The sequence below is a fragment of the Ovis canadensis genome, chromosome 15 (genome assembly GCF_042477335.2).
Source record: "Ovis canadensis isolate MfBH-ARS-UI-01 breed Bighorn chromosome 15, ARS-UI_OviCan_v2, whole genome shotgun sequence".
In the NCBI taxonomy this organism is placed as follows: Eukaryota; Metazoa; Chordata; class Mammalia; order Artiodactyla; family Bovidae; genus Ovis; species Ovis canadensis.
The window spans coordinates 8,959,006-8,986,671 of record NC_091259.1 but is presented as its reverse complement, the minus strand read 5'-3'; the positions used below and the strand labels follow the sequence as shown (position 1 = coordinate 8,986,671).

Below are 27,666 nucleotides of genomic sequence, written 5' to 3'. Positions count from 1 at the left end.
GGAACAACAGACTGGTTCCAAATAGGAAAAGGAGTACGTCAAACTGTGTACTGTCACCCTGCTTATTTAACTTCTATACAGAGTACATCATGAGAAATGCTGGACTGGAAGAAGCACAAGCTGGATTCAAGATTGCTGGGGAAATATCAATAACCTCAGATATGCAGATGACACCACCACCCTTATGGTAGAAAGTGAAGAGGAACTAAAAAGCCTCTTGATGAAAATGAAAGAGGAGAGTGACAAAGTTGGCTTAAAGCTCAACATTCAGAAAACTAAGATCATGGCATTTGCTCCCATCACTTCATGGGAAATAGATGGGGAAACAGTGGAAACAATGGCTGACTTTATTTTGGGGGCTCCAAAATCACTGCAGATGGTGACTGCAGCCATGAAATTAAAAGACGCTCCTTACTCCTTAGAAGAAAAGTTATGACCAACCTAGATAGCATATTCAAAAGCAGAGACATTAGTTTTCCAACAAAAGTCCGTCTAGTCAAGGCTATGGTTTTTCCAGTGGTCATGTATGGATGTGAGAGTTAGACTGTGAAGAAAGCTGAGCGCCTAAGAATTTATGCTTTTGAAGTGTGGTGTTGGAGAAGACTCTTGAGGGTCCCTTGGACTGCAAGGAGATCCAACCAGTCCATTCTGAAGGAGATCAGCCCTGGAATTTCTTTGGAAGGAATGATGCAAAAGCTGAAACTCCAGTACTTTGGCCACCTCATGGGAAGAGTTGACTCATAGGTAACGACTGTGATGGTGGGAGGGAATAGGGGTAGGAGGAGAAGGGGACAACAGAGGATGAGATGGCTGGATGGCATCACCGACTCAATGGACTTGAGTCTGAGTGAACTCTGGGAGTTGGTGATGGACAGGGAAGCCTGATGTGTTATAATTCATGGCGTCACAAAGAGTTGGACACGACTGAGTGACTGAACTGAACTGAACTAATTGTGAAATCATTTTTTTCTAGTTCTGTGAAAAATACCGTCGGTAGCTTGATGGAGATTGCACTGAATCTATAGATTGCTTTGAGTAGTATACTCATTTTCACTATATTGATTCTTCCAACTAATGAACATGGTATATTTTTCTATCTATTTGTGTCCTGTTTTATATCTTTCATCATTGTTGTATTGTTTTCTATATATAGATCTTTTGTTTCTTTAGGTAGATATATTCCTAAGTATTTTATTCTTTTCGTTGCAATGGTGAATGGAATTGTTTCCTTAATTTCTCTTTCTGTTTTCTCATTGTTAGTGTATCGGAGAAGGTAATGGTGGCCCACTCCATTACTCTTGCCTGGAAAATCCCATGGATAGAGGAGCCTGGTAGGCTGCAATCCATGGGGTCACTAAGAGTCGGACACGACTGAAGTGACTTAGCACTTAGCAAGTGTATAGGAATGCAAGGGATTTCTCTGTGTTAATTTTATATCCTGTAACTTTACTATATTCATTGACTAGCTCTAGTAATTTTCTGGTGGAGTCTTTAGGGTTTTCTATGTAGAGGATCGTGTCATCTGAAAACAGTGAGAGTTTTACTTCTTTTCCAATCTGGATTCCTTTTATTTCTTTTTCTGATCTGACTGCTGTGGCCAAAACTTCTAAAACTATGTTGAATAGTAGTGCCATGCCACCATTTATAAAAGCTCCTATGTAAACATGTAGAGTGAGATCAAACAACTTACAAAACAAAAAACAAAAAAAAACAGAAAAAGAAAAACGTGGAGCCACAAACTGTAGGTTGCTTGTGTGTGCTTCCTTTTCTTATCCTAAATATACCATTTTACCCTATGGCTCCAGTGTATTAGAACTTGGAAGCCAATTCCTGGCATAAAATTTCCATTTTTGTTACTTTTGAGACGATCTTCAGCCATGGTTTATTTTTCAGCCCTACTTTGTTTATTTGCAGTTTAAGTAACATGACATGCAACTTTTGCCATGAGAACAGACAAATTCTGTGTGACTATCACATGCTGGCAATGGTGCTAAGTGCTCTTTCTTTCCCTCTGCCACTGTGATTGTCACCAGAGAAGGACTGTGGGGGTTATGACTTTTGTAATCAAGTAGGGATTTTCAGGAAACAATATTGGTGTTAAGTGAACAATTACTTTTGGTGCCAGGAATCTTGGTGTGTTGCAGCTGTCAGAAACAACTTTCTAAGGATCTGTGTGATATGTTATTCTTTGTCTAGTTTTTATTAAAATTTTTCTATTTGGTTTCAAGTCCATTTGAAATAGTTAAACACTACTGTTTGCTCAACATGTATGACTATTATTAGAGATGAAAATATAATTACTATTTGGCATTGAAAGAGTTCAGAATGAATGCCCCTAAAATATGCCACTCACGCTTATTGATTAGTTTGAGCTGAAGTCAGTTAAGGTACAAAAGACTCGGGAAGAGTTGTTGCTGCTATTGTTGTTTTACTGCTGCTGCTGCTAAGTTGCTTCAGTCGTGTCCGACTCTGTGTGACCCCATAGATGGCAGCCCACCAGGCTCCCCCATCCCTGGGATTCTCTAGGCAAGAATACTGGAGTGGGTTGCCATTTCCTTCTCCAATGCATGAAAGTGAAAATGAAAGTGAAGTCGCTCATTTGTGTCTGACTCTTAGCGACCCCATGGATTGCAGCCTACCATGCTCCTCTGTCCATGGGATTTTCCAGGCAAGAGTATTGGAGTAGGGTGCCATACCTACCCCTTAACTGCCTAAAAGAATTCAGAGGGAGAGTCTGGTCCAGGAAGATAGCTATCACCGGAGGTAACTAAGAACATGTGGGCTGTTTGGAAAGCTGGGGGAAACCCAGCAGAGACTCTTTGTTTAAGGTCCTTTCTCTCTCACTGTTTGCGAGGCACAGGAAGCATTGATTGACCAGCATTGGCTCTTGCTGTCTTGCTGTGAATTGTCTTCCTCCCCTTTTAAACTCCAGACCCCTATTGCCTTCTTCTTATTTCAGAATATGGCATCTCAGCCTCAACTGCTTGACTTTCAGGGAGCCTCTCACTATCCTTTTTTGGGCTCCCATATGTATGTAATTAAATGTGATTCCCTCACGTTAATTTATTTTCATTTGTTTGTTGGTTCATGAGTGCTCAGTCGTGTCTGATTCTTTGCCACCCCATGGACTGTAGACTGCCAGGCTCTGCTGTCCATGGGATTCTCCAAGCAGGATTACAGGAGTGGGTTGCCATTTCCTCCTCCAGGGGATCTTCCCAACCCATGGATTGAACCTAGGTATCCTGCATTGCAGGCAGATTCTTTACAGTCTGAACCATCAGGGAAGCCCATTAATCTGTTTTATGTTAATTTAATTAATAGACCAGCCCAAAGAACCTCAGTGGGTAGAAGAAACCTTTTTGTCCCCAACAGCATGTACTGACTGTACACAGTATCCTTGGTTCTATTCAGAAGGCACACAGGAAGGAGCTGCTTCTTTCTGGAAGCTCCGTGTCTTCTGAAGTCTCCTTCAGCTCAGTTCAGTCTCTCAGTCATGTCTGACTCTTTGCGACCCCATGAACCACAGCACACCAGGCCTCCCTGTTCATCACTAACTACCAGAGCTTGCTCAAACTCATGTCCATTGAGTCAGTGATGCCATCCAACCATCTCATCCTCTGTCATCCCCTTCTCCTCCTGCCCTCAATCTTTCCCAGCATCAGGGTCTTTTCCAATGAGTCAATTCTTCCCACTAGGTGGCCAAAAGTATTGGAGTTTCAGCTTCATCATCATTCCTTCCAATGAACACCCAGGACTGATCTCCTTTAGGATGGACTGGTTGGATCTCCTTGCAGTCCAAGGGACTCTCAAGAGTCTTCTCCAGCACCATAGTTCAAAAGCACAAATTCTTCAGTGCTCAGCTTTCTTTATAGTCCAACTCTCACATCCACACATGACCACTGGAAAAACCACAGCCTTGACTAGATGGACCTTTGTTGACAAAGTAATGTCTCTGCTTTTAAATATGCTGTCTGGGTTAGTCATAACTTTCCTTCCAAGGAGTAAGCATCTTTTAATTTCATGGCTGCAATCACCATCTGCAGTGATTTTGGAGCCCCTCAAAATAAAGTCAGTCCTTTCCTATTTGGAAGTCTCCTTAGCTATAGACATAATAATGCTGCAGAGCCAACAAAGTGTCTGAGGAAGGCTTAATAGTTTAGTCTTAACATGGAAATGTTCTTTCACTAAGCACTAGATTGCTCCATCAGTTCAGGGGAAGTCGAGAACAGTGGTGCTGGACTGGGAACTCAGGAGGCCCAATCCTGGCCAAGTAGAGAGCTGGAAACCTGGAGAAGAGGAAGTGTTCAAGAATTTATACCTCCCCTTGGATATAGGGCTTCTCAGGTGGCTCAGCTGGTAAAGAATCTGCCTGCAATGTAGAAGACCTGGGTTCGATCACTGGCTTGGGAAGATCCCCTGGAGAAGGGAACAGCTACTCACTCCAGTATTCTGGTCTGGAGAATTCCATCAACAGTATGGTCCATGGGGTCGCAAAAAGTCGGACATAACTGAGCGACTTTCACTTCACTTGGATATTGGGGGCTTCCCTAGTGGCTCAGATGGTAAAGAATTTGCCTGCAATGCAGGAGATTTGATCCCTGGGTCAGGAAGATCCTCTGGAGAAGAAAATAGCAACCCACTCCAGTATTCTTGCCTGGGAAATCCCATGGAGAGAGGAGCCTGGTGGGCTACAGTCCATGGGGCTGCAAAGGGTGAGGCATGACTGAGTGACTAATATTTTGGGTATTGTGAATATTCCTGACCCCTTCAGAGCACACTGATCCAAATTCCAACTGCAGCCTGAGGGCCTTCTCTGGCTTCTGAGGCTCACTTCAGCCACCCACTTGGCAGGCAGGAAGTAGAGGAGAATTATCACACCCTTGGGAGCAGCCTTCAACCCGTGGTTGAAAGAGGTGGTGGGTAGATACTCCTGCTCCCTTGCAGGGCTTGCACAGCTGCTGTGCATGCTTTGTATCAGCTTCCCCAGCAGGACTATGCCCAGTCGCCCACGATGGTAACTGGTCTTACAATATGCTCTTTATCGGCCATCTTCCTTTCCTTGTCTCGTTTTTCCACCTTTCCCTACTCCTGTTTGCTTCCACTTCCCCAGTAAACTTGCATTAAAAACTTTGTCTCAGGATTTACTCCTGTGGAAAGGTAATATGAGGTGACTGAAATATGTCACCTCATCTTTCAGAGAGAGTTTCAGGCCCCCAGCACAAATGCCATCACACCCACAAGGCAGGCACGGCAATCAGGAAACCACCATGAAGGCGTGAGTGCTCCAAACTAGTGTGCCATCCAGAGCACCAAGCAAAGTACTTAGATAACAGAACTCAGAAGGCACTGCCTATCTTGTGTTTCTTTCTCTGTGCTCAATGCTGACTAGCCCTCTTCTACCCATACCTCTTCCTCAACACTGAGATTAATTCAATTAACCAGGGTTCATTTTCTAAGCCACCATCACACTTGAGTCTTGCCTCCCTGTGATACTGGCAAGTCATCTTGAGATACTGGCAAGCATCCAGGCCACCTAGGCTCTTGGTTGCATGCTCACAGGCAGTTTCTTGGTTTTTTTTCCCTGATATTTAGATTCCTAAGTATCTATTATCTCATCAATATGGCACCCCTGTCGCTTCTCCTAGGATCAGTCACATACTCCCCTATTCCAACCACATGACTCCATGAGACTCACCAGGTCCATCAGCAGAATCAAAGGACATCTTCATATCACCTTCTGCTCCCAGACATAGTTGTTTACCAAGGGAATGTAAGGTGATGAAATGGAAATAAGAGTGGACCTCTTTGAACTTCTGATAAAATAATGGAGAAAGGTAGGCTAAAAGCTCTGGGAGGGGGCTAAGGTCCAGGAGGATCTTTTGTGTTTCTTGTACTTGACCAAGAATTTGGCAATCATCCTTGCTTCCCCACTCCAGTCTCTGTCAACCCTGAGCCCCACCTTGCTGGCACCAGGATACAGGTCTCCAGTCTGCTCCTAAATCACTTGAACAGCCTTCCCTCTCTATTTTCCAGTTGCCAGAGTGTTCTTTCTAAAATGCAAATCTGATCTTATCAGTCTCTACTTGTAGCCATTCTGTGAATTCCTGTTGCTCTCTGGAAATCATTCAGATCTTTATGAGGATTTCAAAACTGATGGGACCCTTTTGGTCTGGCCCCCTGCCTACCTCTCCAGTCAACTCTTCAGGAAAAAAAAAAAAAAAATGGTGCCTGCTATTTCAGAAAACAAAGACTGTTGTCTGCCATCAAGCCATCAGCCACTAAGGAGCATTCTGAATGGAGAAGAAGATACTGGCCCTAGATAGTTAAGATGTGTGTCAAAGGAATGATTTCAATGAGCCCAGACTCTTGCATCTTCCTATAAATAGAAGAGCACAAAACTCATTAACTTGAGATGTCTGTTTTCTTGATTAGCAATCATCTTTTGATATTTGACAACTTGCTTATTTGTTTTTATTTAAACAAAAACTCCTATGTATCCTGGGCTTCCCAAGTGGCTCAGTGGTAAACAATCCACCTGCAATGCAGGAGATTTAGGAGATGCAGTTTCAATCCCTAGGTTGGGAAGATTCCCTGGAGGAGGGCATGGCAACCCACTCCAGTAATCTTGTCTGGAGAATCCCATAGACAGAGTCTAGAGGGCTACAGTCCATGTGGTCGCAAGAGCCGGACACGACTGTGCACTCACCACTACCACTACCTATATATCCTGGCTCTCCCTTTCCTCTTCGGAGCAGCTTCTCAGAGCCATCTGAGAGGCTGTATCCCAGGCTATAGTCTTCAATAAGGTCCCTGAATAAAGCATAACTGACATTTTCTAAGTTGTATGTTTTCCTTCAGTCCACCTCTCTTTGCATAACACTCAAGAACTTCCTGCTTCTGCAGTTGAATGAGTCAGACTCACAGTCATCTCCATGTCTCCATGTGTGCCACACAGAGACTCTATCCTTATAGAATTCTCCATCTTCTTCCCTCTGCCTCTCTGTGACCTAATGGCTCTTGCTGGTCCCTTGTGACTGAGTTGAAGTGTCACTTTCTCTGAGAAGACTTCCCTGATTTCCTCTCACATAGGTCAGGGCACCTCGTATTTTACTCTGGTGACACTTAATCAAACTATTTTCTAATTTGCTTATTGACCTGTGTCCCTGGAGCTCAAGGGGGTACAGAAGCTCATGTCCAAATTTCCTGGAAATTTTCCAAAATGAGAGGTGGCTAAGCTTTCCCTCAGTGAGAAAAGGGGACTTGGGTGGGAGGGGTCTGTTCTCCAGGGATTGGGTGAGACAAAGGATTTCTCCTGAAGGAAAGGGACATCTCAGAAGGGACCTGGGCTTGAGTCATTTGATGGAGACCTAAGGGCACTGCTCAGCAGGGCGCCATTACAAAAATGTCTGCTTGGGCTTTGCCAATAGAACAAGTGAGGGGTCAGTTACAAGTAGTCAACCAATTACTGCATACAGAGCCCAGAGCAATGTGGCAGGGTAGCCCTATGGGACTGAAAACTCCACATACAGGAAAAGGAAAGCTTTCCACTAAGGCCAGAAAAGTGAAAGAACTTGCTTAAGATTTCAGAGCTAGGACATGACAAAGCTAGGATTTGACTCTGATTCAACAGGATTGTATGGAATGGATGGCAGGGCAGGAGTGACTGGGTAAGACTTGAGTGTGTGTGTGTGTGTGTGTGAAAGACCGGGTGAGTAAAATACCAAGATTTTGTGGAGAAGTAGGTGGGAACAGAAAACAACATGCATAACATCCCTTACAGGTACAGCTTCAGAAACGCCCATGGCAGAAAACTCAGTTACCCAAAAAGTGGGCACAGAGCTATTTATCTCCGTTGATTCCTGGATCACACCAGGAGAACTGCTTTGAAGTGTTTCCTTGAAAAAACAAGCCCACACCCCGCGCCCACCAACCCCCTCCCCCTCCCCACCTATTAAATCTTAGTGAAGGGACGGAAGCGAAGTCTGGCCAGCCTCCCAGGACATCTTAAGTCTGGTCACTGAAGACGCTTGAAGAAAGTCTACATCGATTTCATTGTTCACATTGTGCCAGAACCCCAGGGCCCAGGGACACACCTCAACCTGAAACCTGCCAAGACTGACACTCAGACAAGATCAGAGCAGCCCCAGTTCGGAACCAGGTGCTGCCTGGAGCAGGCACACCCAGTCGCTGCCGCGCGCTCTCCGAAACCCCGACTGCCCCGGGGCGCATTCCTCCCGCTCCCTTTCGGAAGGCTAGGCTTAAGCAGAAGGCAGGCGGATACGAGTCTCTAGCGAAACAGCCCTGAAGCCCAACTGGAGTTTTATTTCTAGAGGAAGAGCGGGCTGGGGAAGTGGGTGGAGGGGAGCTCGCCGAGCCGGAGCGCGTCACCGTCGCCCGGAGAGACGCCGCGCCGAGCGATCTGCAGAGGCGCTCGCTCTCCCGCAGCCGGAGGGCGCAGCGGAGACACGAAAAAGTGGCGCGGGCGGCCCGGAGCGCGCGATCGCGGGCGGGAGGCAGGCGGGGAGAGGCCGCCCACCGAGCGCGGCGAGGCCCGGGGTCCCGGGACGCAAGGCCCACGCGCTCCTCTCCCCGCGCCCGAGCGCACGTGCGCGGCCCGCGGGGCGTCCTGCCCGGCAGGCCCAGGGCGCGGGGCTCCCGCGAAGATGACCCCTGGCTGGGTGCTGCTCTGCCTGCTCCCGGCGGTGCGGGCCGCAGACGAGCGGAGCTCCGGGGCGGCCCTAGCGGGCCCCAATGCCTCACACTTCTTCTGGAACAACTACACCTTCTCAGACTGGCAGAACTTCGTGGGCCGGAGGCGCTATGGGGCCGAGTCCCAGAACCCCACGGTGAAAGCCCTGCTTATCGTGGCTTACTCTTTCATCATCATCTTCTCGCTCTTTGGCAATGTTCTCGTCTGTCATGTCATTTTCAAGAACCAGCGGATGCACTCGGCCACCAGCCTCTTCATCGTCAACTTGGCCGTCGCCGACATCATGATCACGCTCCTCAACACCCCCTTCACTTTGGTGAGGCCGAGGGCTGGGCTCTGTCTCCCTGGGTCCCCTCCCTCTCGCCGCCCGATTTCTCCCTTTTCCCGTCTGTTCCCTTCTCTGCCTGTCTTCCTGCTTCATGTTTCTTAGTCTCTCTCTGATCGACTCATCTCTCATCGCTCTGCCCTGCTGTTTGTCTCTTAGTGTGGCTGTTTCTGACGCTGTCATTTCGTGTTTGCCTTTCTGCCTGCCTGTCTCTCCAGCGTCTTCTCTTTGCTCTGTCTCTGGTTCTCTGTGTCTTAGTCTATTATTTTCCTGTCTGTGACTCTTTCTGCCTCTGTTTGTCTATCTCTGTCTCTCTCCTCATGCTTATCCTTGACACTTCTTGTCTGTCTCTCTAGTTTTGTCTTTCTGTGCTCTGTCTCTCTCACATCACCTTCTAAGCCAGAGCTTCTGCAGCTCATGGCACTGAGGTCAATGATTCGAGTGTCTGCAGCCAGCTGTGAGTCAATGACCATTTCCTGTGTAATGTCACTGACCGGGAGTCTGCATGATGATGGGGCAGTAAATCAAAGCCCTTTGAAATGCCAGCGTAGATTGTTAGGTCACCCCACCCCCATTAAATATAGCCCATTAAATGCCCCCGGTCATGGGATGCTGCTTGAAGCCAGCTAAAATATGAAACAGTTGCTAGTTGTTAATGGAACCTTCGGTGCCTTTTCCTAGACCACTTAGTTAAATTGCATTTCCCTTCAGTGGTTTGCCAGTGAGGTTGTGTATGAAGTCTGTGTGGTGGAGGACATGCGGGTGAGGTGGGCTTGGGCCCCAGGGCAGGGGCGGCCTCGGGGCACTTGCACACGGGTAGGGGGCCCCGCCCCGCCTCTCTTCCCCAACTTCCACTGAGCTCCGGCTGCTGATGCTAGTGGTGTCACGTCTCTTCTTTCATGTCTTGGGACTGTGGTGCCCGTGGATGATTGAAACTGGAAGAGCTGTGACCAAGCAGTCATCATGACAGGAATACCTTCTATTTCTGCAGCATGATTTACGCTTTTTTCCAATTTATGAACAACCTTATTGATACTTGAGTTATTACCAAACCCTATCTATTCATGTGTCTTTCTTTCTCTTTCTTACACACACCACACACACTCAACCAGAAATAACAGATGAGCAAAAAGAAGGTGAATTCCCACAAGCCTATACACGTGTGTGAACATCCTTTCAAACCTGACATTTAAAAACTGTGTCCTCTCTCGTGTCTTTGCTTATGAGAGCATCACTTCCATTTGGCAGATGAGAAAACTGTGGCACAGAAGTTCAGTCCCTTGTCCAGGTCACTTGGCTGGTAACTGGCAGAGCCAGCATGAGAATTTGGTCCTCTGACTCAGGTACAGCCGGAGGTCTGTCCATGAAGCCACTTAACTGGGGGTAGGGGATGGGACCTCTTGGACCACTGCTCTCAACCACGGACTTTCCCTGCTCTCCTTTCTGCCTACATTTACTGGATTCCTCAGGATGCTGTGGGCAGTAGCCAGGGGCAAAGAGACTTCCAGATACCTCCCCCCCACAACATACACACACACATCCACTGCCCACCAACTGCCTTAAAGCACAGGAGTGCATCTCTGGTTTCTCTTGGCTCCCCCTTAGCTTCTGACTTGACCATCTGCAGTCCTGGGGAGTGGGCTAGGCCGCCCAGGATAGGAGCCCCGGGGCACAGCCCTCTGCTGCTGCCCAGAGCAGGGTGCCTGGCTGGATCTGCACACAGGGCAGGTGGGGGAGGGAGAGACCAGAATGCAGTTCGGAGCCAAGAGCCCCCTACTCGCAGGATCTCCTGCAAAAGAGGGGGTGTCAAGGCTCTGAGGACCCGGCCCCTGCTCCAGGTTGATCCAAACCAGCTTGGCCTTCAACCTGACCCGTGCAACCACTCCAGTCCAATTTCCTATCAGAGCTTCTGAGAAGCTGGCAACCAGGGTGAGTGAAAGGGTTGAAGGGAGGGTCTTCTACATCTCACCTGGGCTCCTCAATGGGTAAGAAGTCTTGTTCTTGGGCTAGTTGATATAAATATCCCTCCTCCCTGGTCTCCCTTCCTGTCCATTTTACATATTATGTCAGCATGAAAACCAGTGCTGGTCGATGAAAGAAAAGCAAACAATTACTCACAATTACTGTGGCAGAGGTGGGCACAGAGTGTAGTGGAGCCAGGAGTCAGTCCTTTATTTTGATCTGCCAGAGTTCCATGGGTGGGTCAAAGGAGACTTTTCAAAGAACGCAACATTTCAAAGGGGCTAAGATGAGTAGGAATTTCTCAGGCTGAGATGAATGTTTGGTACAGGCAGAGACTGGAGAGGACAAAGGCAGGGGTGTCCAGGTTTGTGGTGTGTTAAGGGCTCACTGCAGCTGCAGCATCAGGGCAGGAAGCACCATGGAGGAGCTGCGGGGCAGGAAGAAGCAGAGGCGGCCAGGGAAAGGTGGGCTGGCTGTGAGCAGCCTGGATGCTCGGAGGGTATCTGGCTCTGTCTTGAAGGCCGTCTATGATTCTAAGCAGGAAGGTGACAGTAATCTGATCTTTGGTTAAGAAAGCACTGTAAGCAGTGTGAAGATTGAATTACAGGGGGGCAGACTGGAGGACTAGAAAGCTGACTGGAGGCTGTGATAGTCCAGGTGAGAGATGAGGGGGCTCCAAGCAGGCCATGGCCTGGGGGCTAAAGAAGAGGGAGTGGATTGGGAAATGCTTCAAGCAGCACTGCTTGGCTTTGGTTCTGCATTGACTGTGGGAGGTGAGAAGCAGGGGTACCTAAGCGTTTCCTGCTGGATAGTGTCACTGGGCTGCTCACATCCCCATGGAGCTCTTACCTGCCTATTCCATAGAGAATAGTGACCATGGTTTGTGTACCAGGTTCATGATCAGGTCAGACTTGTCCCCCGTGTTTCTCATGCACATGCTGTCGTCAAATCATTCCAGCCCTTGTTCTCCAAACAGCTCCTGAGATTCCTGACTTTGTGCCATGCTCTTTGTTCTTACCTGCACATGGGCAAATCCTACCTATTCTGTAAAGTGTTAGTTGCTCAGTTGTGTCCGACTCTTTGGGAACCTATGAGCTATAGCCTTCCAGGCTCCTCTGTCCATGGAATTCTCCAGGCAAGAATACTGGATTGGATCGCCATTCCCTTCTCCAGGGGATCAAACCTGGGTCTCCTGCACAGCAGGTAGATTCTTTACCATCTGAGCCACCAGGAAAGCCCATTCTATAAAACTTATCTCAATTGTCTTGTATCTTACAATAATGGCAGCTAGTAGTTAAGTACTTGCTATGTACCAGGTACTGTTTTATCTGATTTACTCGTGTTATCTGATTTACAGGTACTTGATTTTTATAGCAATCATGTGAACAAGGGTTAGCCCAGGAAAGTGAGGCTCACTGGGCCTAAGTGCCTCGCCCAAGGTGACAGCTATCAGTAGCAAATACTTTGCTGTAAATCACTGCTCGACATTCTTCCTGTTGAGCTGATTTGCGCTATTTTTTTGTGTCACCTCTCTCTCTCTCAGCCTCAGCCCACTCCCACCTGCCCTGGTGGCCCTTTGTCTGGGCCTTCTGTGGGGCAGGGGTCCCAACCCCTTGGTCACAGACCAGTACCTAACGGGCCCCGGGCCCCACAGCAGTTGATGAGTGGTGGGCAAGTGAGTGAAGCTCTGTCTGTGTTTACCTGTACCCTTCACTTGTTACCTCCTGAGCACCTCCTCCTGTCCATCAAGGCGGCATTAGATTCCCCTTGGAGCACGTGTCCTACTGCACTTGAATCATCCCGAAACCCTCACCACCCCTCGCCCCCATGAATTATCTTCCATGAAACTGGCCCCTGCCAAAACAGTTGGGGATCCCTACCATAGGGCATTGAATATTTTCTATCTTGCATCTGAGATACCTGAGACCTCCTCTTCCCAAGTTGGGAGCTCCTTGATCAGAATCAATGCCTGATCCTTTTTGGGTGTGGAACATCACTCAGGAGCTCAGGCGCTGAGTGAGCAAAGAGCTGTGGAAGATGTGGGTTGAGGCCTCTGCCTGCTCCCTGAGCCGCACACACCCTGAAAGCTGGTCTCCTCTCTCTGCCCAGACCCTAGCCCCTGCTCCCACCTCTGCAGATCCCTGGATCTCCTCTCCAGATGATGTGTCTTGAGGCCTGCTTAGTCAACATTCCAGGGCCCAACCTACACGCTATATTGTGACTCTGTAGACATGTCTCCTCTGTGAGTCTGAACTCATAGGAACCGAAAATGAATTTGGTTATTATCATAAAAATAGCTCCTATTTAGTTCTAATCATATCTTTCTAGCAATCTGCCAGATATTGTATTCCATGCGCTATAGTCTTTCTCTGGAAAAAAAAAAAAAAGCTAATCCTTACAATAAGATACATAAGACTTATTAGAAATAAGAAATAAGACTTATTAGAAAAGACCCTGATGCTGGGAAAGATTGAGGGCAGGAAGAGAAGGGGATGACACAGGATGAGGTTGGATGGCATCACAACTCTATGGACATGAGTTTGATCAGGCTCCAGGAGACAGTGAAGGACAGAGAAGCCTGTCTTGCCTGCAGTTCATGGGTTCACCAAGAGTCAGACATGACTGAGCAACAGAAAAACAAAAGAGATTTTTGAGCCCTTTTTTTTGTTTTTTTTTTTGCAAATGAGGAAACAGAGGTTCAGACAGATTATCTACTTTGCCCAAGGTCACACAGCTAGAAAACATTAGAGGTGGGAAATCTGACTCCAGAACCCATGTCCTTCCCACTCTGTCCTGGCACCTAGCAGGGCCTGGCCCCAGTAGCAGGATCAGAGTCTGCTGAATTGGGTGATGGAGAATGAGTTGTGCTGGAGAAAAGCACGTGAGACCCACAGTCCAGCAGTGCAGAGTGGAGCCAGGCAGAGAGAGGCCTCCTGTGGTTCGCTGCCGGGAGACACAGGGAGGAGGTCGGGCCAGAACCGTCTGCCTCCTGACACCTGCGGGTTCGTCTGCAGGTCCGCTTTGTGAACAGCACGTGGGTGTTTGGGAAAGGCATGTGCCACGTCAGCCGCTTCGCACAGTACTGCTCCCTGCACGTCTCCGCCCTCACGCTGACGGCCATCGCTGTGGACCGCCACCAGGTGAGGCCCCCCCACCCGCCCCGGCGTTCTTACCAGGGCGCTCAGGACAGTGCTTCAGCCCATTTATTTTTAAAGACTGTTTCTGATGTAGACCGTCTTTAAAGTATTTATTGAATCTGTTACAATATCACTTCTGTTTTATGGTTTGGCTTTTTGGCCTTGAGGCATGTGGGACCTTAGCTTTGTGACCAGGGATTGAACCCGCACTCCCTGCATTGGAAGGCGAAGTCTTAACCACTGGACCGCCAGTGAAGTTCCCTAGACCATTTTTCAAAGAGCCTATTTGTCTTCTTACTGACCAATATGAGCACTAAATTAGGCATATTAAGTCCTTTGTGCTAGAGGCTGCAAAACATTACTCCCCATTTGTTATTCCAGTGAAGACTCCCTGCTGGCATTCTGTGCATCAGAAATGACTGAGCTTGTTTTCAGGGGTAGGAAGGCAAATCTGGAAAATGACAGATGAAAAGAGAGTGGCAGATAATGGCAGGTCAAAGGCAAGGCTGCTGGCTGGGAGATGAGGTGGCTATTCCTGGGCCTGGTTGTAGAGGAGGTACACCTGGGGTTGCAGACAGGGAGGCGTGCAGGTGCAGGAGTCCAGCGGGGTGTTGAGGCCCTGCTCATTGTCCTGCCCCTTCAGGCGATTATGGGTGGGTATGGTGAAGGGAGCCAAAAGGACCTGACAGCGCTGGTCATGGAGGAGGGTGGTTCCACACAGATGCCTGGCTTATGCTGATTCAGTGAACCTTGGTTATACACTTGGGTCTGTGCAGAGTCACTGATCGCAGGTCAGGGAAGGGCATCATCGCTTGCACAGCACCATATGCCTGGTGACTGATGAAGGGAGGAGCAGCCTTGAGGCTTGAGGCTGGCTGCAGGCTCATGCACAGATTTCTAGATGATTAGTCTGCTCTGAGAAGACACAGGGCACCTTCAGGCCAGTATCATAAGGACAATCAGGACAAAAAGAGCGAAATTTAATTCTAAGGAGCTCCAAGAGTTACAACTACAGCCAAGGGATAGGAAGCTTCTAAGATACAGACTCATCAGGGAGAATCCTCAATGGCTCAGCAGGTAAAGAATCTGTGTGCAATACAGGAGACCCAGGAGACTTGGTTTCCATCCCTGATTTGGGAAGATCCCATGGAGGAAGGCATGGCAACTCACTCCAGTATTCTTGCCTAAAATCCCATGGACAAAGGAGCCTGGTGGGCTACAGTCCATAGTCACAAAGACTTGGACATGACTAAAGCAGCTTAGCACCCATGCACACTGTCCCTTTGGCATTTATGTTAAGATGTTTTGGTGCAAAGTATCAAAAGGTTGCATACAAATATTTCTTGCCTTTTCTTAACCTTCTCCCCTAATTCAACAAGAAGTACTCTGGATCACCTTACCTTTACTTGGGCTATACCTACCTCACTTAACACAGCTAACTGAGGGTCCACCCTTGGACCAAAGGAGGGTCTGAGGAACAAGGGGGAGGTCTTGCATACACTGGCCACACTACTGTGATATATACCCACACATGGGATCCTGTCCCAGAGACTACAGGTTCTTGGAGCATCCAGGGTTTCTGACCCAGGCTTTCACTCCCTTTATTGACCTGAGCCATGAAGGAGTGTGAGAGGCAAGGATGGCCGAGTCCAGAATGGAGATGTGCTGGGCAGCTTCTGAAGCCTAGTCCATTCCTCCGATAAACCTTAAGAGACCGGGGGAAGACTGTGGAAGAACACGGTAGAAGGTCCAGTGTGTCCTGGGATGGCATCCTGAGGTGGTGGCAGCTCTTTATGACCTTTCCTCCTGACCCTATTCACCCCAAACATCTTTTTCAGAAAATAGATTCTAACCTAGCCACCTGGGTGTCCATCAGTAGACAGATGGATAAAGAAGATGTGATGTATATATATACTGGCTCCTCAGCCATAAAAAAGAAGAAATTTTGCCATTTGCAGCAACATGGATGGATTTGGAGGGTATTATGCTAAGTGAAGTAAGCCAGATGGAGAAAGACAAATACTGCATGATATTACTTATATTGGACTCTAAAGTAATACAGCAAACTAGTGAATATAACAAAAAAGAAGCAGACCCCCAGACATAGAGAACAAACTAGTGGTTACCAGTGGGAAGAGGGAAGGAGGAAGAGGCAATGTCTGGGTAGAGGAGTAAGAGGTACACACTACAGGTATAAAATAAGCTACAAGGATATATTGTACAACACAGGGAATATGACCCATATTTTACAATAACTATAAGTGGAGTATAACCTTTCAAACTGTGAATCACTATATTGTATACTTACAATTTATATAATATTATACATCAATTATATATCAATTTAATAAAAAGAAATAATGATTCTAACCTTAAAATGAGGCTGCTGTGAAATTCCCAAGTCTTTATTTAAACTTTTTAGGAGAATTGATTGGCATATAGTAGCAATTGGTTCTAAGATGCTTTTCAGCCCAAAGCTTCTAGCACTGGTTTTATTTGGGGCTTGGGAAAGCTGGGCCCCACTGCAGTTTTATTGGATTGGCCAGATAGTTCGTTCGGTTAGTGAGTATGTTGTTCAACACAGTTCTTGGTGAAAATTAAAAATGTGTCTTTTATTAGTACTTAAAGCCAAATGAATTTTTTGGCCAGCCCAGTAGAAACGACTTTGAGAAACAGCAGTGATCCCCAAATAAAGGTGGATGCAGCTTCCCACAGTAAGTGGTGAGGGCCTCACCCTGTGTGTGTCACCTTCCGACCCCTCTGAGCCCTTTGTAACCTAAAGGATCTGGGCAGATGGGATGAGGTCCTGAGGTGGGGGCTGACCGTGGCTGCCCCTCTGCCTGCCTCACTGTGGGTGTCATGGGGACAGACCTCTCCTTTCACTCCTCTCTGACTTTCTTTCTGCACCTGGCTTCAGCCAGGCATGACCGACATGCAAGAGCCATTTGAACTGCCTGGAGTCTCAGTCCAGATGGCATCCTCTTTCTACCCCCAGAGCTGGGTGGTGGGGTGGTGTAACCCAGGGGCTCTACAATGAATTACGGGGTATTTGATTTTGTAAGTAGGACCTACCTGCCTTGTTGTGACAAGTGAACCGCATCATCTGGATTTCTCATTTGCTTCAAGCTGTCTTCTGCCAGTGATGCCCAGTTTTGTGTGTTTTCCAGGTCATCATGCATCCGTTAAAACCTCGGATCTCAACCACAAAAGGTGTCATCTACATCTCAGTCATCTGGACCATGGCAACGTTCTTTTCACTCCCACACGCTATCTGCCAGAAATTATTTACCTTCAAGTACAGGTGAGATGGACTAGTAGGGAGCAGCCTGGGAGCCTGGAGGACCTTGACAGATGGAAACTTGAGCCTCCTCTGAATCTCAGAGTTACTAGCACCAAGTTACTGTGCCAAGCTGTCTCTCTGCTTCCTTCCCATCCTGTTGCTTCCAGGCCTGTGCCTATCCTCTGCACTTTTTTTGTTTTGCTTTTTTTTCTCATCCTTTCTTCTAAACACTTTACAGCTCTTCCTTGTTATTCTCTGTCCCTTTGTTTGCAAGGTCAAGGCAATAGCAATCAGCTTCTGCCACTGGGGACATATACTCACCCAGACTGAAATTCGGAATCACCTATTCCCTGTTTAAAATGATGAGGTTTAAGTTCCCTTGCACCACCTATAAACAAACCTGTATATATGTCTAAGTGTCTCAGGCAGGATGCTGTCCCCACACACACCTCTCATTTATCATATGCTTTGTCTTTTGCTCTTCTAGAAAGGAAAGCACTCAGTGTCTTGAAATTTAAATACTCGTGCGTGCTGCTAGTTCATTAAAGGTGACCTCCCCTGTTAGACTGTGAGGTTGAGGGGAACTGGCTCCATATCTGATTTTGTCATCTTGCTGTCCCTAGCATCTAAATGACTGTCTCCACATCACAACCTCTCAGTACATATTTGCTGAATGAATGAATGAACATAGAGTGATCTTTATCAGTTCATAGTTGTTTTAGCTGAAGTTCTATAGAAACAGATCCTGAGATAAAGGAAGATGCATGTGCCCATGATTTTTAAGAAAGTGCTCCCAGGAGACTTCCCTGGTGGTCCAGTGATTAAGAATTCTCCTTCCAATGCAGGGGACGTGGATTCAATCCTTGGTCGGGGAACAAGATCCCATGTACCGAGGAGCAACTAAACCCATACTGCAACTTCTGAGCCTGCTATCCACAACTAGACAGCCTGCATGCTTCAGCTAAGACCTACCTGACACAGCTGAATAAATAAATGAAGTACTGGACTTCCCTGGTGGTACAGTGGATAAGAATCCACCCACCAGTGCAGGGGTCACAAGTTCGACCCCACGTCTGGGAAGATTCCACATGCCGTAGAGCAACTAAGCCTGTGTGCCACAACTGCTAAAGCCTGTGTGCCTAGAGCCCAGGCTCCACAACATGAAAGGCCCCCACCATGATAAACCTGCACATTGTAGTAAGATGCTCGCTGCATCTAGAGAAAGCCCATGTGCAGCAACAAAGACACAGTGCAGCAACAACAGAATAATTAATTTAAAAAATACCAGTAGATTTATACATACTTAGAAAAAAAAAATCACCCTTAAAAAAATAAGTAAAGTGCTCCCAGGGGTGGAGAAGCCGGACAGCAAATGGGGAGAGACCGAGGGAGGGCGTAGCCTGCAGGGGGCGCTCCGGGGCAGACTGTAGCTGCGTCTGCCCCCTTGGAGGCGACGGAGCTGCGCTCTCATATCCTAGGAACTCCTGGTCACTTCTAGCTCTTAGTGAATCTGGGGAAAGTGTCTTCCGTGGCCTTCGGGTGGTCCTAGGCTCCTGGAAGTCTTGGGTACCAGCTGTGTCTTGTGGGGTGGGCAGGAGCTGGGGCCCAGTGCCTCGGACCAGCGAGGGGTGCCCTGCTGATGGGTCTTCCTGTGTGCTGCCTCACCTGAATCAAACATTTACATACACTCCTGTAGCGTAGGCGGGCTCCAGAGAACACGCTCTGAAGGCCAACTTGAACTAATTTATGAAGGATCCGTGCCTGAATTCTAGGATACCGAATGAATCACGTACCCACCTCCTCCTGAATACTCAGCTTCCCCATCTGCCTTCACATGTGGAAGGCTGTTTCTTTTTTCTGATAACAAAAGCAAAGAGAGTTGTCTTTGTTTCACTAGTGACAGCCACCTGTATGTACTGATATTACAAGATCAATAAGCTACATGGTATGATGAGAAAGTAGCAATTTCGAGTTGCTGCTTAGAGATTTTACAGGATTAAAACCCTGCTGGCATAAAAAGTCTGGACATTTAAATAAAGACCTGAGCTTAGGTTTCCTGCCACTAGTTCCTGCCTTGCTTTTTCCAGAGCATCTTTTAAAATGTTCTTTCAGAGTTGAGCCTGTGAAAAATTAGTGACCTCCACCCCAACCAGCTTGTAAGTAACAGGTGCTTGCTGCCCTGCTCTCTCTCCTGCCCATTGGAGACCTGGGAGTAAGGATGGCACTTCTCCCAGCTCACAGCAACCCCAGCTGGGATGTAAGTAATAGTCTTGTGGTTTCCTTTGTGTGAGTGTATTAAAACTGCGCCTTCAGTCAAATGGCCCTGGGATTTTCACTTCTCCAAAATTGGAAGGAAGTCCTGAGGGAGCTCCCTGCTGCCTCGTTCAGCAGATCATAATGTGCATGTTCTTCATCTACCAGCTCCAGGTTTGCCAACACACATAGATGTCCTTAAAGAATTTGAAGAGGACTGGGTACATTCCATAGAAAATAAGTATTTTTGTCTGAGTGGCTGAAGGTGTATGAGTTCCAGCATTGCCACTCACATTCTCAAAACTCATCATTTTTCCCCCCATTCCTTGGATCCCCACTGGAATGAGAGTAGGTTGTGCAACAGAAATTCCAAGATTTCCCGAATCCATTGTGCTCCCAGGATGAATTAATTCTAAGACTAGGAACACCAGTGCATTTATTCATTGAACAAATATTTATTGGGCCTCTATTCTGGGCTAGGAACAATACAAAGTAAACACACAGAGTAATCTAGGTGTATTTATCTTTCTGAAAAATTGAAGTATAGTTGATTTGCAGTGTTAGTTTCGAGTGTATAGCAGACTTTTTTCTCTTATAGGTTATTACAAAATGTTGAGTATAGTTCTCTATGCTATACAGTAGGTTCTTGTTATCTATTTTATATATTATAGTTTTTATATGTTAATCGCATCAGTAAAATATTAACAATTTATAAGTTCATATTCATTAGTTCTGAATATTCATTGGAAGGACTGATGCTGAAGCTGAAACTCCAATACTTTGGCTACCTGATGTGAAGAACTGACTTATTTGAAAAGATCCTGATGCTGGGAAAGATAGAAGGTGGAAGGAGAAGGGGATGACAGAGGATGAGATGGCTGGATGGCATCACCGACTCAATGGGCATGAGTTTGAGTAGACTCCAGGAGTTGGTGATGGACAGGGAGGCCTGGCGTGCTGCAGTCCACGGGGTCACAAAGAGTCGGACGCAGCTGAGCAACTGAACTGAACTGAATGTTAATCTCAAACTCCAAATTTACCCCTCACCCTTGACCTTTACCCTTTGGTAACCATGTTTGTCTTCTATGTCTATGGGTCTGTTTCTGTTTTGTATATAAGTTCATTCGTGTCATTTTTAACATTTAAAAAAAATTTTGTATCATTTTTTTAGATTCCACATATAAGCACTATCATATGATATTTGTCTTTCTCTGTCTGGTTTACTTCATTTAGCATGATAACCTCTAGGTCCATTCGTGCTGCAAATGACGTTATTTCATTTTTTATGGCTGAGTAGTATTCCACTGTATATGTGTATCACATCTTCATAATCCACTCATTTGTCATTGGACATTTAGCTGTTATTCTTACCTTTAGAGAACTCCCAGCCTAGTGGGAATGCTGCAAGTGTAGTCAGATAATCAGGCTGCTCATCATCTATGCTTTAACAGATGGATGTACCAGGAACCCAGGAGAGAGAGAGGCCAGTGTTCCTGGGATGTGGCTTTTCCACAGTAACTGCACATTCTCCTTCTCTCTCCCCTGTCCCCAGTGAGGACATCATCCGCTCCCTGTGCCTGCCAGACTTCCCTGAGCCAGCCGACCTCTTCTGGAAGTACCTGGACTTGGCCACTTTCATCCTGCTTTACATTCTGCCCCTTCTCATCATCTCCGTGGCCTATGCCCGTGTGGCCAAGAAGTTGTGGCTGTGCAACACCATTGGTGATGTGACCACAAAGCAATACCTGGCCCTGCGGCGCAAGAAGAAGAAGACCATCAAGATGCTGATGCTGGTGGTGGTTCTCTTTGCCCTCTGCTGGTTCCCCCTCAACTGCTATGTCCTCCTGCTGTCCAGCAAGGTCATCCGCACCAACAATGCCCTCTACTTCGCCTTCCACTGGTTCGCCATGAGCAGTACCTGCTACAACCCCTTCATCTACTGCTGGCTCAACGAGAACTTCAGGGTTGAGCTGAAGGCGCTGCTGCGCATGTGCCAGAGGTCACCCAAGCCTCAGGAGGGGCAGCCGCCCTCCCCTGTGCCCTCCCTCAGGGTGGCCTGGGCGGAGAAGAGCAGCGGCCGCAGGGCTCCTCCAGCCAGCAGCCTCCTGCTGTCCTCCCAGGTACAGTCTGGGAGGACAGACCTGGCGTCCGTGGAGCCCACTGTGACCATGACTTAGAGGAGGAGGCAGGGAAGGGGTGGGGGTGAGGGGCTCTGTCTGCCGAGGAGGATGGCAGAGCGCCTGAGAACAGAGCCTGGAAAAGAGTCTGTCCTGACACGTGATGAACTTCGCATGCCAGAAACAAGTTCCTGCAGAAGCCCGAGGTCATTTGAGTTCCTATACAACTGTCCAGCCTCTTTGCTCCATTAGAGAAAACAAAAAGCTCAACATATACTGGTGAATTTCTGTCTGAGACATGCTGGTTCCCCGAGCCAGAGGACCCGGCACAGCTTCTGCTCACATAGGGGTTGAGTTAGGCAACTGCTCCCAGCAGTCAGGTAGCCACCTTATAACACTCCCCACCACTGATCACTCGTGATGGACCCCGGAGTCAGACTTGGGGTGTGCACAACCTAGGGGCACAGCACTGCTTGAGACAGGACCATTGGCCAGTGAGAGGTTCGCCAGCCAGAGCCGGTGTGAGCTTTGAATGCCTTGCTTTTTGAAGTCGCTGGAGCAAGATGAATCCCAGTTCTATGGAGGCCCGACACATGACAAGAAACGGATGACTGGGTTCTTTACTTTAGTAAACAGGAATTACTGAGTTTCCTTAAAACAAAGAAAAACTCTCATTGAAAGTTTGAAAAACATTCAGAAAAGCACAAAGAGGAAAATAAAAACTACCCCCTTCTCCCACTAACTTGTGATAAGTTCTGTCAAAATGCTATGGAATTCTTGGCAACTTTTTTTCTGTATGTGTGCGTCTGTGATTTTTGTTTCATGTTGAATTACAGTTTTCCATTTAGAAATAAGAAATATGAGCATAGCCGAGAACTCCTGAACCCTTCTCCCAGGAGTAATATCTACTGGAAGAGTGAGATGAGGTGGGAGAAGAGCCCAACAAGAAAACTGTCCCAGAGCAGACAGACTGCCTTCATCCTGCAACCAGCGGTGGGAAGAGCCTGGTTAAAGGACCTCTCTTGGGATGGTGGCCATTACGATAAACCAGAAACAGAACTTATCCAAGAGATACAATTCTTCCTCGCCTGCAATCTCACAGAACAAGATTCTATGAAATACTGCTCTGCTTTTGCAGAGAGAGCAGGCTTTCCAACATGCTCCCAGCTGTCTAGACAGGCTGTTTCTCCTCTGTGTTGTCTGAATAGTAAGGCTTTTTCACACCAATTTCCACAAGACAGCTCACATTCAACCTTACTCTGGTGGCTCACATGTTACTTATCAAAACCTATGGCATTGTGATGGTCCTTAATAACTAAGCTTGCCAGAGAAACCTCATTCCAGAGATGATGAGTGTTTTCATCACCTGCCGTCTGGTCCTGAGTGTCACAGTGTCACCCAGGAGAGAGATGACCCAGGCAGAGGAGAGCTTCATTCACCAGCCCTAAGCAAGTGCTGCTCTCACGCTTGTTCAAGGTTTCTTTCTAGCAACCAGAGAGATTCTGAAAGCAAACAATAGCCATGGAGCTGAGTGGAAAACTGAGGCTCAGGGAGAAGGGGTTTGTCTGAGGTTCACTTAGATCTCTTGGCTGTTAACTGGACTTTGTCATATCATCTGCCTCCCTAAAACGAATCATGGGGGTTCATTATTACTATTCTCTCTGTTTTGGGGGTGTTTGAAAATTTCAAGCTGTAAAGTTTAAAAAATCATCTTCTGAACAGTGGGTAAAAAAGTGACTTTCATGGGACGTACATGCTACATTGCTTCAGTTGTGTCCGATTCTTTGCAACCCTGTGGACTGTAGCCCGCCAGGCTCCTCTGTCCATGGGATTTTCCAGGCAAGAATACTGGAGTGGGTTGCCATTCCCTTCTCGAAAGGATCTTCCTGACCCAGGGATCAAACCCTGGTCTCCTGCACTACAGATAAGTTCTTTACCGTCTGAGCCACCAGGGAAGCCCATAGGTTCCACCTTCATGGGAGAGAGGGAGGCTTTTAGGCCCATAGGGATACCACGAGGGTTTTTTCCAGCCCAAATGGCTCCCAAGCCTGAGCCTACTGTCCTTTAATGCTGTCATGGCATCCTTTGAACCAGAAAGAGAGCAAGTGGCAGAGCTATGGAAAGTTTGTCCTGCTCTGAAATCAGATGAAAAGTTTCCCTTCGCTTCTTCCTCTCTGAAGGCCTGTAGAAATGCTGCCAAGTCACAGGGAAGGTCTTTCTCTGGTGGAAGTCCCGCCCTATTAAGGTCTGGGTCTGCTGTCAGCTCTCCGTCTCCCATCTCCCTCCACTTCATCGACCTTCCCTGTGTGTCTCAGAGCAGAAAGTGCTTTGTGTTTATGAAAGTGACATGTGTCACCCTGGAACCTCTGCACTGTGCTGTCGTGAAGACTTGAATGTAACTTGTTCCAGTGTCAATAAAATACATAGTGGCTGTGTGGCTTGTGCTTCCCGGACTGGTGATTCCAGTTGGTGACCTTCAGATAGGGATTCACGTGGCTTAGATGAAGAGCATGTGGAGAGCTTCAGCCCTCACCGCTGCATCTTACAGCTGAGCAAACGCAAACAAACTGAGCAGGTCAAGAACTAGTTGAAAGCCTCTGGGTAGCGCTTTTTCCATCGTGCTGGCTGCAAGTCCCCTCTTTTGTGATTGTGAGTCTGTGTTGAGTGAGTTAACCTGGGGTTCTGTCTGCTCCTTGGTGATCCCAGAGATGAGGCTGCCACTCCCACACGCAGGGTGCAGGGTGCGTTGCTAGTCACAGGATTTCTGCCCACCCTGGACCGAGGCTCCCCCTGTCTGACCAAGTAAACTGGGTAGGAGCCTCTATAAGCAGCTCATGGCAGGAAGCCCCTCTCAGCATGCAGCCCCATTTTCTTGTCACTTTAGCATAAAGCTGTATTGTAACTAACTTTTAGACAAGGTACCCCCATGGTGTACTCACCTCTGGCCCAAGCACAACTTTCAAAATTTTAATCACACAATACCTTGCCTCGCTTGTCAGTTCTTTCTGTAAATCAAAGGAGTAGAAATGAAGAAGTAATATTACAGATGACCAGATCTTTTCCCTGGCTTCTCCTCCAGTAATCTTGTGAACAAGACTGACACCTAGAGGAAGATCATAAGGAGCTGGCAAACCTGCACACAGTGGGGCATGGTGACCACTCTGAGCCACCATCTCAGGGATTAACTGAGATGACTTCCCTCTTTCCCTTCAAAACTTCCCTGGCTGAGCAGCGTCTTCAGAGCTGGTTTTTGGGAGACACTGAGTCCACCATCTCCCCAGATTCCTGCCACTCTAATTAAAGTCACCTTTCCTTTCTACCAGCATTTGTCTCTCTCCCTTTCTCATGTTGATTTTTGAGCAGTGAGCAGACAGACCTGATTTGGTAGCACTTCCACTGCATACATAATTACCGTGATGCCATCCAGAGCCCAGGAAATCAGTGTTAAATAATGACCCAGAAGGGAATTTATTGTACCTGGGGAACATTTGAAAGAAAATGAAAGGCAATGGAGAAGAGAGGAGAATTAGGACCTGCTGACAGCTCCTGCGTGAGACACCTTGCTGAATGTTTCTAAGCCTGTAGATTCATTTTCCCTCAGTATTTCTCCAAGGTGGGCATTATTGTTTCTACACTGCAGGTGAGGTAACTAAAGCTCACTAAAGATCCTACAGCCTAATCTTGAGGTTAGGTTCTGAGAAGCCATGTAGGAAAAGAACCTGACTTTTAATTTCATGTTCTATGAATTTCCTTGATCATAGGGCACTTTGGGGAGTAAAACTTGTTTATCCCAAAACCAGTGCTTGAGTTACATGCTTTAGGAAATGATTGATTACCATTTGGTGGGTCCCAGGGCCCTTTGTAGCCCCGTGGTCAGTGAACTCATGCTCGCAGAGCAGGGCAAGTATCACGCTGCTTTGTGGGCCCCCCAGTTAGAAGCATCTTCCCAACCAGCTGTGAGCCATGGCTGAGTGGTCCGGCCCTGCTTACTGACTGTGGCGGGTGGACAGGGGTAGCAGCTGTCTCACAGCCAGCTTGGGTCTCAGGGTCCGCAGGCAGCAAAGGCAGAGCCTGGCTGGACCCTCGCTGCTCCAGGGGGGCTGGGAGGTTCCCCCAGGTCCCTAGGGTAATGGGAGCCGTGCCAGAGTGTCTGGGCTGAGGCCATCTGGGAAGAGGGGCTCTTGTGACATCTGCTGAGTAAAGATGCTTTTCCTAGAGCGTTGCCCACAGATGGTAGAAGATGCTCCTAGTGCTGTGGGGTCAGGATGTCAACACCTTGCTTTGGCCTCTGTGTACCCTCCCCACCCCCTCACCCTATCGCCTCACCCCTGCCCTCCTCTCTCATGTCAAGGTGTATACACTTAGTAAAGGAACAAATACAGTACATGCAATGCTGGAGGCTTTGGGGGGAATGAATAACCAGTGGTATTTAGTGTGAGAAAGCCCTGGGGTTCAGGTTTTAGAGCCTCTCTTGCTGAGACTAAACCATTTGCTGCTTCACGCGGACAAAGTACTTGATGTTAACAGCTCCTCCTCGTCTCCTGTTTTCAGCCTAGCAGGGACTCTGTACTCAGACTGGTCATGAATTTAAGTTGCTCAGCTTCCATATGAGGCAAAGGAATCATGAACACAGGGTTCAGGATATGGTTATCTCAGGTGGAGGAGGGGTAGGCATTGGCAGGTGATGGAGACCACGTGGCTGTAAATAAGTGTCAAGATTCTAACTTCAGTCTGGGGCAGTGAATTTGTGGGTGCTTATTACTTGATTAAAAATCACCAATCAAATAACTAACCAAGTAGTTAAAAGCAGGTCACAGCTAGACCAGCATTAAGAGCGTGCCATGAACCCAAGGTTATGATTCATCCAATTCTGTGCCTCTGCAGTCTATACACAAACAATAAGCCAGTAGAAATGTAATCCGGAGGTCCACGCCTTCACCTTTCTTCCCTGCATCTTACCAATCAAATTGCATCTATATTTGTAGCATTAGAACATGTAAATTGAGTTCACTGCTGAGATAAGTAGGACAGGACAATTACATTTGTTTTTTAAAAAACAACCTTGTATTTTCAGATTTAAAACTTGCCTCCTCATTTCTCTGCTTTTGTTTTCTAATCCGTCACTCTTGCTTATTCTGTCCCAATTGTTCAAAACAGTTAAAGTGCCATTGTGAGGTGGCCACTCAGTGCCCCTTGCCTCACCTGCTGTGCTGCTTCTCCCGGGCTAGCTGATTATATGTTTACTTAACTCTAGTCAGCAGAGCGGGGCTTCCCTGGTGGCTCAGTGGTAAAGAATCCTCCTGCCAATGCAGGAGACAAGGGTTTGATCCCTGAGTAGAGAAGATCCCCTGAGAAGAGAATGGCAACCCACTCCAGTATTCTCACCTGGAGAATCCCATGGACAGAGGAGCTTGACAGGCTACAGTCCATGGGGTTGCGAAAGAGTTGAACACAACTTAGTGACTAAACAACAACAATTAAAGCCAGCAGAGAACCTGCTTTCCCAGCAGTCACCTTCTCCTCTCCTTAGTGGGTAGATATTCCAACTTCCTAGATCTGTTTCTTCCTCATTTTCCATTTACTCCTTTACTTTGGAAGGTACATATTCCAGCTGCTGTTCAAGAAAAGAAAAATTTCTTTTGAGACCTTGTATGTCCTGAGCCAACAGGGAAGCCCTGTATGTCCTGAGATATGTTTAATTCACATATAATTCGAATTGTGTCTGACTGAATATAACATCATAGATTGAAAATCACTGTCTCTCAGAATTCGAAGGTATTTTATTAGATTTCTGTTGCTGCCATACAAATTATAATTGCCTTAGGGGGTTAAGGGCTTTGCTGATGGCTCAGTTGGTAAAGAATCTGACTGCAATTCAGGAG

At 47.3% G+C, this 27,666-nt stretch overlaps 1 protein-coding gene across 2 annotated transcripts; it reads left to right on the top strand.

Moving 5' to 3' along the window:
- The first annotated feature begins 8,086 nt into the window (after window positions 1–8,086).
- On the top strand, window positions 8,087–24,221 carry GPR83 (G protein-coupled receptor 83). Of its 2 annotated transcripts, XM_069554758.1 has the most exons (4): window positions 8,087–9,026; window positions 14,012–14,137; window positions 17,302–17,435; window positions 21,220–24,221. In XM_069554758.1, exons 1-4 carry the CDS (start codon window positions 8,664–8,666, stop codon window positions 21,842–21,844), a joined length of 1,248 nt encoding a protein of 415 aa, XP_069410859.1. In that variant the 5' UTR covers window positions 8,087–8,663; the 3' UTR covers window positions 21,845–24,221. The 2 variants fall into 2 exon arrangements, with proteins under 2 accessions (XP_069410859.1, XP_069410860.1); XM_069554759.1 differs by lacking the exon at window positions 14,012–14,137 and having other exon boundaries at window positions 8,315–9,026.
- The last annotated feature ends 3,445 nt before the right edge of the window (window positions 24,222–27,666 follow it).

Excerpts from the sequence above, each read along its gene's own strand:
- GPR83 (XM_069554758.1), top strand. The coding sequence starts at position 8,664 with ATGACCCCTGGCTGGGTGCTGCTCTGCCTGCTCCCGGCGGTGCGGGCC. Across the intron at positions 9,027-14,011 it reads TCAACACCCCCTTCACTTTG|GTCCGCTTTGTGAACAGCAC; the intron begins GTGAGGCCGAGG and ends GTTCGTCTGCAG. Across the intron at positions 17,436-21,219 it reads TTATTTACCTTCAAGTACAG|TGAGGACATCATCCGCTCCC; the intron begins GTGAGATGGACT and ends CCCTGTCCCCAG.